The 14,001-nt window shown below is 42.5% G+C and overlaps 1 protein-coding gene across 1 annotated transcript in view; it reads left to right on the plus strand.

Annotated features, from left to right (window-relative positions):
• CNTN4 (contactin 4) overlaps positions 1–14,001 on the plus strand; it is a 353,580-nt gene that overhangs the window by 177,975 nt on the left and 161,604 nt on the right. Inside the window, exon 5 of the mRNA XM_026650447.1 lies at positions 51–146. Within this exon, the coding sequence (XP_026506232.1) occupies positions 51–146 (96 nt within the window). The remainder of the gene's footprint in view (positions 1–50; positions 147–14,001) is intronic.

The following is a 14,001-nucleotide window of genomic DNA, read 5'->3' on the forward strand; positions in this document are numbered from 1 at the left end:
TTCCAGAAGAGAATACTAATGCCATTTCATGCACTCTTTCTTGCTAACAGACCTTGAAAACTTCAAGACAAGAACAAGAAGTACAGTGTCAGTCCGACAGGGTCAGGGAATGGTACTGCTGTGTGGACCACCACCACATTCTGGAGGTAAATCAATCATATTAATAATACTATTTTCAATATTCAATGACAATTTGCAAGTTTCTCTGTCTCTTGCTCCAGAATAGGGTTTCAAGAGTTCTTAAAGTTTCCATCCAGGGAAGAAGCAGGCGATAGTGTTGGATTGAGAGAATGATCCAACCTGAATGGCTCTTGCTGGGCATACAGACACCTTGGTAAATCTGCTAAGAACTTGGTGTGATAAACCCAGAAAAAGGACAAAGTTTTATCATCTACATGCATGCATGGAGAAGAAACTAATGCAAATGCCAGTGTGTGCCAAAGTGGAGCAGATAAACCTAGATTACATGGAGCCCATAGAAGCCCATCTGTTTATGATCTGCATGTTTGGTCTTCTGCAAGTTTTCAGTCAGCAGGGAGGGTAACCATGTAGAAAGAGCGTGGATCACATGCTGAGCCTCTTTCCATTGCATTATTATTTCATTCACAATAATGAATTTCACCCTCAGTGCAAGAGAACTTATATCCTGTGCACCAAATTTAGACCTGAAGCGTAGGTCCCATTGAAGTCAATGAGATTTGAACCCACCTATTCGAGAGCTAAATTTGACTCTGCATTATGTGGTTCTAAGACTTTAAATAATGTGGGGAGAAATGAAAGGATGTTATCAAGTTAGTGTATGAATTAGCTTAAAACATGGTACATAAAATCCCCTATATTCTAAATATATTGCTTTTATAAAGAAATATTCAACAGTCTTTAACAGGGAAATGAAAAAGAACACACTACAATAGCCCGTGTGATTTGTTCTCTTCTGACAGTGTGTGATATCTATCAAATCCTTGTCCCTGATGGGAATCAGCATCATCGATGCTGCTGTTCAGACACGTTAACAGGGAAGTTTCAATAATAACTCAGTGTTTTCTCAGTGGCAAAGAAAGTGGTAATGTTCCAAAAAAATCAGGTTTCTAAATGGATTTTATAAACTATGAAGACTATAGCAATTACTTTATTACAACATCGCTTTAAAAGGGGATGATAAAAAGAAGGTTAGAAAATTCAAAGCAATCATTTTCAACTAAAATTGTATAAAGATCTCTTGTTATATCCTATGTAGATATGTAACGAGTGGTGCCAAAATGATCTGGTTGACTGGGTGTTTATACCTGTGTGTTTCTGTGTTGCAATTCTCACAAATCAAGCATTGGAAAGATAATTAGTTAGTTGTCTATTATATCAATTGATTGATACTGGATTTGATCGCAGGCAATGCATTGTGTGCCCAATAGTCTATGAAGTGTGTCATACAACTTTAGTGTATTGTCACTAATCACTATGATCAACAACCATCTATTTTGGCTGGGTATACACCCAAGTGGTATTTCCAGTAATCCACATATAACTTTTCAGGTAATTTCTCTCTCTTTTTTTTTTTAATTGTAATCATGTTTTTAAACCTATGTGCCATTTGAGTCCTCACTTGTCAGCTAAAAATTGCCTAGCAAACCATTTGCCACTGTGGTGCTTTTACTGCTCAGACACAATGAGGCAAGTATTTACTGAGCCCATTTGCTTTTGACCAGCTGTCAGGAAAGCTTGACAAGTCTGCCAGCCTCCCTTGGCTCCTGGGCTTCACAGTCCCCAACTAGACTGCCACTTGAAAGAAACAAAATTTAAAAAAAAATGGTTTGGAAGGCTCCTGGGTCTGATACTTTAATGACCTGTATGATCTGCTACTGCTTACAAATCAAGAGAGCTTTTAATTCTGAATATCATCTGTAAGCCTTGACCAAACCTTTTTGAATCGGGATAAACCCCATGCAGAAATCCCACTGACCCCTATTGATCTGAGTAAATATTTTTTGCACCAACAACATTGTTCTGCATTTTAAGTTGTGGGGAGCTCTGAAGTTTTTCTTCACCAAAGGTACGTTCCGTGCTGTTACTGTATGGGGGAGAGGGAATGCCATGATAAAGGATAACCATCTACCTAGTTTCTGTAACGAGGACACCTTTCGCTTTCATTTTTTTAGGCATTATCCCTTTCCTTCAGTGTATAATATTACCATCAGAATTACAACTTCTGGAATCTCCATGGAAGTACCCGTTACAGGGACATGGTTGTTTCATCTGCAATCTAAGGCACTTTGTTCCTACCTTAAATTTGGGGCCTACCTGAACTGTGCCCCATTGGGGCATCTGCATTTATTAACTGCTAAGCACTCGAGCATATAATGGAAGGATTGGCTCTTATCAGCTCATGTAATCTGGTGTCTCTAAGGTTTTATAGAATTCCCAGATAACAATGCATACCAGCTTACCCAACTTTTCAGTAGAGATGTGGGGCCCAACACAGATGCAACGAAACCTGCAATTTTATGGTAGAGGAGCTGTTAATGGAGGGTTCTGCAAGGAAAAAGACCCTGAGGTTGTAGTGGTTGACCTTTGAAAGGTCAGAAGTAAGTGTAAGAGCTTGAAGGATCCGGTAGCAAATTTTCAGTAAAAAGTACCCTGAGCTGACTCCTATATTACAAGCCTGTTACCTAACTCTCATCCCCAGGTGCACAAAGCCTCCATCACCTGCCACCCACTACCAACTGCTTCAACTTTTCTCCCCCCACCCGCCCAGCTATAAAACCTTGTCTCCCTCCCTGTGACAAGTTTCCTGACTTGATTTCCCCAACTGCAGGCTACACCTCACCTACCCCTATGATGAATCCCCTTTTGTTTAAAACAAACAAAAATAAGTATTTTTTCACAAAACACAAAGTCAATCTGTGGAACTCCTTGCCAGAGGATGTTGTGAAGGCCAAGACTATAACAGGGTTCAAAAAATAATTAGATAAGTTCATGGAGGATAGATTCATCAATGGCTATTATCCAAAATGGAGAGGGATAATGTCCGTGGCCTCTGTTTGCCAGAAGCTGGGAATGGGCGACAGGGAATAGATCACTTGATGATTACCTCTTCTGTTCATTCCCTCTGAGGCATCTTGCATTGGTCACTGTCGGAAGACAAGATACTAGGCTAGATGGACCTTTGGTCTGACCCAGTATGGCTGTTCTTCTGTTCTTCTGTTTACTTTGAATTTAGTTCTTGACAATGTGACATAAATTGTTTTGCTCCTCTTTTGGTCGTTGTTGTTTAGCTCTTGACTCCCAGGTGCTCAGAAACCCATTCATCCCTCTTTTCATGCCGTAGTCTTGGGGGGAGTTTTTTGTTTTGTTTATTTTGATGGGGGTTAGCAGGTTCTTTCCCTTCTGGGCTGTTTTAGTGTTATGATCATGTTTATTACCATGCTGAAATCAAAGATGTGCTGAACTTTGAAGGAGGCTGATACTTGATCTGCATTCAGATCTCTGCTTTTGACAAGAGAAATGGGATTTAAACATATGTCCTGAGATACTCATAAGAATTACACATCTATTATAACTGTACCAGTAACTGGTCAGTCTTTGAACCCGTTGCTTTGTAAAAATGCTGAACAAACATTACTCTAAAATGCTTAAAATTGGCTTCTTAAAGATATAATAGTTTCAGATACTTTTGAGACATATGTATGCAAATATGTCTATCCATTTATTTATAATGAGTTCACCATCATAGAGAGAGGCACTGTATACCAAAAATAAGAAAAGCATATTACTGTCTGAAGGCACCATCTTTCCCCATCACACCCCATTCTCTCCTCCCTCTGTCCTCTCCCCTGCTTTCTGTGTGCTCTATGCAGTTAGTTTCTGTGGCTGTATATTGGTTACCTAGGAAACTGCTGTAGGCTGGAATTCAATTGAAAATGCTACTGGACTGAGTGTCAGAATTGTGGCCTGTGTTTCAAGTGATGCATGAGTGCATGTAAAATCTTGACAATTTTATTATTATTTGTAACATAAAATAACGTTAAGCACTGGTGCCAAATCCATACATGGTGTAACTACATTGATGAATTTGGCCCACTCTCTATTGCAGGCTATCAGTGCCATTTAAACCAAAATGCTCACCCATAGAATCAGCGATACTCTCCCTGCATACACCCGATACACACACTCCCATAAAACCAACGCTACCATCCCAGGCTCTCTCCTAACATCATGAGCCCTCACAAATTATCCCCCACCCCTATCCTGACAATATCATCACCAAGTAAAGAGGCTGCCATTTCCCAGTAGGGGAAACTTATAAACAAGAGATAAGACACAAATAAGGCTATTCACAATGACTCTCTCTGACCCAACAATTAATTCAGCAGCCCTAAAATCAAACCATGCTCCTTCTATACCACCCCTGATGAGTCCCACCTCACCCTTACAGAGAATTGGTCTACATACCAAAAACTCCTCTGCCACGAAGATTAAATGTGTAAATTAATTTAGCGTGAGCAATGGGAGGGTGAGGGGAATTCCAGATTATGTCCTGAGGGTTTTTTTTATTTTATTTATTTATTTATTTATTTATTTTGCTGTGAGGAATTTTGTTGCTATTTTGCAGATAAAATAGCTGAGATCCAGATTGAACTGTCAGATTGTTGTGTTGTGTGTAAGTGACTCAAAGACATTTAATGTAAATGTATTCAGTGATGACAGTATCACTCTAAAGAGCTGATAAAGTTATTTCCCATTCCTGTGGTCTGAATATATACAGCATGTAAGGAAAGGCATGTTATGGTGTCTGTGAGATAAGCACACTGACTTCTGGTGCCCAGCAAGGCAGAAGACTGAGGATATTATTACTAGATCCACAGTTAGTTTAAATTGGCACAGCTCCGTTGTAGTCAGTTGGCCTGTGCCAGTCTACAGAAGTTGATGTTCTAAACCATTTTCAATAAGAAGAAATTTTATGAAACCCAAAGTAATTCCAGTCTATTCTGCCCTGGATCCTGGTAATCTCACTTGCCCTGCATGAAGAAAATGTCGTCTTCTTTTTTTTAACAGGACCTAATTTGTATTTAATATAATTCACCCTGCTCAGCAGGAAATAACCTGAAGAAATGGTAGAATTTTTAGGCTCCAGAACTAGAGTGATTGTTTCCAAATTGCATTTTAGTTAGCCAACTAGCTTGCTCACAATATACATTGGAAACCATTTGCTAATGATTACTGCAGATATCTCCTTTTCCAACTGTGGGGAGATAGAAGTGAGCATGGGAATATCTGATGTTCCCGGTGGGTACTCTTTCTAGGGATGTTTTATTAGTGAAAAATTATAGCAGCTTCCATCCCAAGGGATCCCAAAGTAGTTTTTACAAACTAAAACTGTAGAGATCACTTCATCCAATACTGTAGTTCTGCCATCTCTGGGATGTAACACAGCAATTGTTTAAGGCTTTACTACAGCAATACACAGCAGTTTTAGGCTAGATGTGAAGAATACTATATGTAATTCAAAATACAAGAGCAATTTAGAGAGAGAAAATACAATTATCTGATTTGGAATTTGATTAGGACACTGTGCTTAATGCCATCCCCTAGCAAATAGTGCCATGGACCTTTAATTTACCTGCTGAGGAGTAGGGCTGGCCAGAAAACAAGAAATCTGTCTCATGAAAAATCTTGAGATATCAACATTTGTTTTCCTTTCACATCTTACTCTAGACATTTTGAAATTTTTCTCAAAAAACCCACAAGAGAGACAGACACACACCCCAGAATAGCCAATGGTGCAGTAGTTAGCAAGTGGGAGACCCAGGTTCACGTGCTTGTTCTGCCTGATTCAAAATAGGGAGTTGCATCTGGGCTTCCTAAATCTCAGGTAAGTGCCTTAATCACTGGCCTATTGCCTATTCTGAGGTGAGTCTCTCTCCAAAAAGCTTTGGTTTTGACAGATTGGCATTTTATGACAAAAAAACATTTTGTCCAAAAAATCCCAACTGAGGACAATGGTTTTACATATCATAAAAAAGAGCACAGTGCCCCTTCGCAATGTGACTCAGATGGAATAGCACCATCTAGTGAATCATTACCACTAGCACATCCTCAGCTACTCCTTGGAGAAAACTCAGCCATGGAGTGGCCCAGCCCAACCCTCCTTCGCTTGGGAGATCAGACAGGGTGAAAGTAGTAGATGTATGGCACCAGGACAATTTTTCCCCCTTTGTTTTATCATTAAGAAAAACTATTAATGGTTCATTGTGTTTAAAAAAATGAATGGTTCTACTTCTTTGCTTCTATCCCTACCCTCATTCCTCTCAGCTGTAGTTTGCTACATGTATGAAAACAGAAGTTTGGTCTTTGGGATATATCTGTTTTTTAAAGGGATTGCAGCTGAGGGCAAAATTATGTTGGATTTCATGTGCTAGTTGAGCTTTGAGCCATTTACTACCTTAGAGATGCTAAAAAAAAATCAGCTTTCTTCTATTAAAATTCTAGCAGTAATTTATCCTAATATGAGGCAAATGATTAACAAGTATTTTCAGCTTCTTTAAGGGGACCGAATACAGTTCATACATAATCATTTGGACTTTCCAATGCAAGATGCATCACAACAATTCTTATTTTAATACAAGCTGGAAATTCACTGTATGAATCTAGTCCTTTTTTTTTTTTTTTTGCTGAAAAAAAAATGTGTATTTCTTAGGAGACATTTTCAGCAGGGAGTCAGCATTTTGTCAGGTCAGTGCATCATAGTGTTACATTGTGTTAAGCAGCATAATGATGCGACATGCTGAAATGCTAAAATGCTGGCTGAGCACTGGAAATTTGGAAATAGACACTTATTTGGAGCTGAGGAATAAAGGCAGGAATGGATGTAAATCAAACATTTGCCACTGTCAGATGTTCAGCTCTTGAAACATTACATAGATGGGCACAGAAGATTGGCTTGCTGTATTTATAGGACCCTGTCTTTTAGAAGTTCACTTTTTTCCCCCCTTTCCCCATTTATTCACTCATACCTATTAAGCAAGTATAAAATAGGGAAGTAGTAAAACTAAGAATAATAAAAAGCTACCCAAGTCATCATCTTTGTTCTTTTATCCTATCACATTCATGTATTCCTTCCCAATACTTCTCAGTTCTCTCATCATGAAAAAGTCCATTTCTAATAATTCCTTCTTTCATACCACCACACCTAGATCCACTGGTTATTGCTGACAAAGTGCTTTATAAAGATGGACGTTAACAATGGCAATGGCGCCAGTAACTTCCGTTCTCTGGAGGGGAATCACAGTGTTGAATACACTCTAGGAAAGAGCAGGATTTAGCAGTTGTAGTAGCAACTTCAATCATTTTACATTGTAAACACTTCAGACAAAAGACTGCATCTACCTCTGTTTTCACAGCACCTAACAACATTAAGTCCTGATTGCAGCCTCTGTGTGCTACCATAAAATTAACTAGTCAATGATAATAAATCCTAGCATCTCCTACTAAGTACATTAAAAACCAATGGCAGTTTTAGGAAATGTAAAGGACCTTAAAACGTTTGGGTGGCTTTCTTGATGAGACAAGTTGTGGGTGTTCAGCGTTACTCAGGATCAGCCCTATAATTTGGAGGTAGCAAAAATAGTACTTATAGTGCTTTACATTTTCAAAGTACTGCTAGATCGATACCATCTGAAGATGTGTACACTCCACAGGGGCTGAGACCCCCTTGGAAATATTTCAGGGATTCTTTCCCTTTAAATGAATTCCAGTACAAATCTCCATATTTAATATCTTTTCACTAATTCATGTCGAATCAGTGCTAATACACTGGTACTTTATTCTGTGCATTTATGGAAATTGGGACATTTAACTGTCATATTTACCAGATTTATGTTGTTGCGGAGTGCCGCATTACCTACTATACAAATAGTAATTTAATTTTTGAATACTTGCTAACAATATCTCTGCTATTTCATTATGAGGCTATAGATTAAACAGTGACATTGAACTATTTCAATCTGAGCCGGCTTCAATTGCACTGGTTTACTGAACACTAACAGCCTCTTTTTTAACTCTTGCAGCCTGTAGAATGTAATAACTGCAGGGACACAGAACACACTCTTGTAGTAAAACCCACAGGAGTGGGACGGAGGGCCCAGGAAAGTTCATGCGGTTGTCCTTTTGGTGTTCCTGATGTACGATCTCCTTTCAGGGTCAGTGCACATAGGAAGACAGGGCAGGCAGCTTGCCAACATCAGTGACCCATGGGGGAGTTAAATTCCGCCACCTGCTTCTCTGACCTGTTCTGTTTTGGGGTGACTCCCTTCTTTCTGGAATCAAAGCACTGCAAGAATCAGATCTGCATTGGCTGCCCCACCTGTATCTGTGCTATTCTTCATCTCCATGAGGAGAGGACAGTGTGGAATTTAAATACATATCAAAGCATCAGTTCTGGTTGATTTTGCCATCAATGTCCCTGCCATCTGCGAATCCTGTTAGAGAAAGTAATTATTGTGTGCCCTTGATATGTCCCTCCCATCATCAAGTCCTGGCAGAGAAGAGTTAGCTGCTGCTGTTGTTATTATTATTATTTATTACATGCAAGAGAACTATATTAAAAATTATTAAGGTTGCAAAGTCAAGCACTTAAAAATTAGGAAATGCCAGAATTAAGGTTGCCTCTGCAACTTTAATTCACCCCCTTATCTGCATGCATTATGATACTGTCTTTAATTACATGATCATATACAATTTTTTCCACAGGACCCCAGTCTCATTTCCTACACAGGATTGCTGAATGTTGTGTAGTTAAGGGGGCTGTTGTCTGGAGGACCTCTACATCATTTGTTGTAGAAGTTGGAAGGTGTGTAGTGAATGAGGCAGGGTACTACAGAAAGAGAAAAGACAGTTGCATGGTTGAGGCGGTTGAATGATGCCTTGGAGAACTGGGTTCTGTCCCTGCCTTTTCCATAGAGTTCCTGTGAGATGCCAGTCAAGTCACTTAAACTGGTCTTTTCAGGGGTGATCACTAATTGTATGTTCCTCATATTCTGAATGCCTGACTTCAGACCCTGGGTATGATTTGCAGGAGTGCTGAGAACTGCAAGTGAACTCAGCGGGAACTAGGCTGTGAGTAAGAGTGTGAGTGTGTAAGTAAAAAGTGCTATATAATGCTAAGTACTCTGCAAAATCAGGTGCTACATATCTCGAATTGGGCACCCAAAATTAGTGAATACTTTTTTACCCTTCTCTCTCTGTGCCTCCATTTCCCATTTGTACTAAGGATGTAAAAGGTTAAACCTGCGGCGGGCAGGTTGGTGTGGCCCCAGCTACCATGGGGGGCTGGCGGGCTGGACAGGCCACGCGGAGGGACCCCGGCCGCGGTAGGCTGGGGCAGCCCCGGCTGCAGCAGGTGGGCTAGGGTGGGACCCCGGCTGTAGTGGGCCAGGTGGGCTGGGGGGACCCCAGCCATGGCCATTCCAGAGCTACCCCAGCCACAGCCACAATGGAGTGGCCACAGCCATGGCGGGCCAGGGAGGCGGGACTCCATCCCCGGCTGTGTGGGACTATCGGGACCTCAGGCCCACAGCCCCAACGGGACCCCAGCCAGGCCAGTGGGACCCCAAACCATGCTGCCCCATGCCGCCTCACCTGGGTGACCTTGGTTAATGGTTAACCAGTTAAACGATGTAATTTTAATCGTTTAACATCCCTAATCTGTCTGGGGGGGGGAGTATGAAAATAATGTTTATTATTGTGTGTGAAGCACTTGTATTCTGTAGTGATGAGCACCACAGGAAAGCCCATGAGGAAATTAATAATTCTGTCTTCAGAGCAGGGCTTGAATGTGATCTAAATAAGGCATGAGGCACGCATTGAGCAACATGGAGAAAACAAAATGTGGACTGTCTATTCTGTGCACTGAATGAGGCAGGGTTGCTGTGCAAAAAATAGTATGAGATCAAATTAACCTATACACATAAAGGGGCCAAAATAAGGTTGCATAGCCAACTTTAATTCTGACCTTTCCTAACTTTTGGATGCTTGACTTTGCAACCCTAATAATCTTTTAATGTGGGGTTTTGTGTGTGATTTCATACCTCTTAAAAAAAGCAAACTGAAAAAAAACCCAAATTATATCATGTGGCATCATATTGATACCCACGTAGATCATTAGCAGGGGTGAAGTCTTTAGATCTGCCACACTGACCTCTGCCACTTAAACTAATGGAATAACTGATAGCAGTAGTAGGTAGTTATTCTCTATGTAGGCCAGCTCTAGAGGGAGATGGGACATTTTGCCAGTGGGTGTCACAAATATTTGCTGACAGAGGAGGGTGCAATTCAAGACTCTGGAAGTGTGTGCACTCTAGTGGACACAGACTCTTCTGACCACAGGCACTGACTTTTAATTTTCTCTGTGAGTGCTCCACCCCCACTCCGCCCTGAGGCCCCACCCTTGCTCCGCCTCTTCCTGCCCCTGCTCCAGCCCCTCCCCAGAGGTTCTACCCTTGCTCTGCCTCTTCCCACCTCCCCCGAGGCCCCTCGCTGCTCTTCGTCCTTCCGCCAGCCGCCAAACAGTTGATCAGTGGCCCCATCCCCTATTATTTTTCTGAGGGTGGTTGAGCCCTGGAGCACCCACGGGGTCGGCGCCTACGCTTCTGACTATTGCCCACAAGCTTGGTCCTTCTGCCCTATTCCCCCTAACATCTCCATATCCCAGTCTTGTCTCTACCCCACCTCTAGCTCCTCATCGCATTCCTATTCTCCTTGCCTACCCAGGCCCAGTCTTCGCTCCTCGGGCTGCTGATCCCAGTCCCTGTCTCCTTGCCCAGTAAATCCTAGTCTTACCCCTTCACACCTCCCATCCCACTCTTCCCCAAACTCCCACTCCCAGTATCCTTGCCCAGCCACTCCCATTTCTCTTCCCTACTCCCTGATGTGTGTCTGTTTCTCTCCAGTCTCCCATTCCCCCTGCCCACATTCCCCATCCCCACGAGTTCCCAGTCCCAGTCTCCCTCCCCAGGTTTCTCATCCAATTTGTGTCCTCACCTCCCTCAGTTCCTTATCCCAGCCTATGCCCAGCCAGGGCCTATTCTCCCCTTGTATCTCCTGGCTCCTTGGCAGATCTATTTTCCCTCCTTCTCCACACCACACTGGCTCCCAGACCCATCCACCACCTATTTTTTCATCTGATCTCAGTTTCTCCCCTACACCATTACATTCCCTGGTTTCTCAGTCTCTGCACCGTGCAACCCTCCTGTCCCAGGCTCCTTGTCCCAATCCACTATCCCAGTCCCCCCACACACACTCGCCTAGATCTGTCTCTTGCCCCCCTCTGAATTTGAAGCAGATGATTTCTTTCTTCATGCTACCTAGGTACCAGAAGGAGTTTACTGAAGACTCAGGAGAGACAGGCTTCCTGCTCTCAGTCCTTGTGCCCAGCCGCATCCCGGCCCAGAACAGCTGTTACAGGGGAAGGCTGGCTTCATCCCTATATCCCTGGGCTGGAGCACACCTCAGTCATTCTGTGAATACAGTGCATGTGCTGTCCAGTCATGTGCAGTCACTCTCTGAGGATGGTGTATACTCAGTCTGGTCACACACAGGAGCTGTGAGGGGATGGAGCAGGCTCAGTGAGGGTTGCAGCTTCAAAGCTTTTAGATGTTAAGCTCTAGAAAGTCTCTACTGAGCATGTGCGAATTGTGATTTTTTTTTCAAAGGCTTATAAACTTTACCAGGTCTGGACAGATTTTCATGGGGATGGCAAGCAGAACATCTGTGGCACAAAGGCCACCCACACGACAGATTTCATGTCCCTGCTGCAAAGTATGGAGGTGCTAGAGCTTTCCAAAGAAAGGAGAGATTTTTTTTTTTAATATTGAAAACATTATTTTCCCTAGCCTCATTCTCATAAACAGAAGAACGCTTTGGGCTGAAATTTTCCAGAAAGATTCTGCCCAAGGCAGAGACTTGGCATGGAAAGTTTCAGCCCAAATTATTCAAGTCTGGTAAAGTTATAAGCAACTGAAAACAGGATTGAATAATTGAATGTAGAGCCCAACCTATAATTATTTGTATCACGGTTGCACCTCGTAGACCCAGTTGCAGAACAGCATCTCATTGTGCTAGGCGCTGTACAAACACAGAAAAAGAGAGTCCCTGCCTCAGACTGCTTGTAGGGAGTTCCCACTACAGGCTTTTGAGGAGACTGTGGCTCAGCCACAATGAGTCATTCTCCCCCTCTCTTTTGCCTTTCGGGCTTTTCTTCCCCATTTTTGTTTCAGTTGCTCACCTCCATGCCTCTTGATAAGAGGAGCCACATAGGCCTATTCTCAACCCTGGTGGGAACATCCTATAGAATAAAAGAGATGAGACTTCTAGGGTGTTATAAATATTACTTGAATCCAGCTGTAGGATTCACTTCAAAATTCCATAGATTGGTTTATATGTTCTTCTGTCTGTTTTAGTTATGTGGTTTCCCATAGCCATTGCACCTCACAATATTTAATGTATTTAGCCTCACAACATCCTGGCGTAGTATTTTCGGTCAAATACTATAGTATTTACCCATAAAAGAGACTTTAAAAAGATCATTCTAAATTTGAATCCAGAATCTCACAGGAATTTCAATGCAACACAACCCTGAGCTAGACCTGATCATTTCATAGCTTGATCTGTGTTGTCTGAATATTGACAGAATTCAGCTATTTTTCTTCCACCTTGTTCTATTAGAACTATAAAAGAGGTATGTTTTACTAATTAAAATAGAAATATGCACTCATGTGTTCAGATCCGGATGCTTGAAATGAGGCTCGTACATTCGTATCTAGTCACTTATTTCCCATTTAGGAGCCTAACTTTAGGTACCCCATTTTAAAACGTTGGCGTTGATTAGTAGGGCTTTGTTTGGAAAAACAAGATTTAAAGGAAAGTGAGTTGACACCTTGTTCTTTGGAATTATTGTATGCATACATGTTATGAAGATCCACTTGCATATTTCCATCTTCCCAAGGGGAAGAGAGTTATTAAAGATCAACCTGTTCAAATAATTCTTAACTATCTCAGGCCATTACTTTTGATGGAATTGCACTTGTAAGCTCTGTGCCTTTGAGCTGATATGTTGACAGGGAATTATTTTCACATCTTTTTCACATAATGGATGAGCTGCTAAAGGTTCTCTCTTTTTTTGTTCTCTCCTGACTTTTTCAATAGCTGAGAGGACTTTTGGTTCTGTTGCACAGCTTAATCAAGTAGAACTAACTAAATTTTAGCATTTGACAGAAGAGATGGCAATTTTGATTTCATCTCAATCTCAGCCTTTCATGCTATATGGTAGGTAGTGAAGTGCAGCTGCCAGCCCGGTTTTCAAAATACACTGCCAATTATAGCAACAAATCTCTGCAGACGAGTCCTCAGCACAAGGTGTCATTGGTTGGGGAAACACACAGAGCCAGCCTTACAAGTGGGCGACGTGGGTAACTGCCCAGGGCACCAGGGTCAGGGGGGCGCTGTGGTCAAGAGGGTGCTGGCAAATGGGCAGGGCAAGAGGCAAGTGCCCACCGGCCTCCATTCCCTACTTGTGGATGGCTTTGTTGGCCCGCATAGGGTCCTGGCTTGGCAGAGGGTTGAGTAGACTGGGCCAGCTCCCAGATAGGGGAAGAGCTGAAGTTGTGAGGGGTGTGGTTACAACTTGCGGTTGGGGAGGGTCTGTCCTGGGGGTGAGCTGCGGGAGCCCCAGCAGGCCTGGGGGAGCACCTTGCAGGGCAGGATGGGGCCAGGACTAGCCTTGCCCCTGGCCATGCGGTGGTCCACACAGAGACTGGGGGGTGAGGAGAGCGCCCGGGGGAGAGCTGCTTCCACCCTGTGTCTCCTGCACTCACACCACCTAGGATGACCAGATAGCAAGTGTGAAAAATTGGAACGGGGTGGGGTGTAATAGGTGCCTATGTAAGAACCCCCCCTCCCGAATATCGGTACTGTCTCTATTAAATCGGGACATCTGGTCACCCTAGATACAGC

The sequence above is a fragment of the Terrapene carolina genome, unplaced genomic scaffold, assembly GCF_002925995.2.
Source record: "Terrapene carolina triunguis isolate 2854851 unplaced genomic scaffold, T_m_triunguis-2.0 Scaffold89, whole genome shotgun sequence".
NCBI classification, from domain to species: Eukaryota; Metazoa; Chordata; order Testudines; family Emydidae; genus Terrapene; species Terrapene triunguis.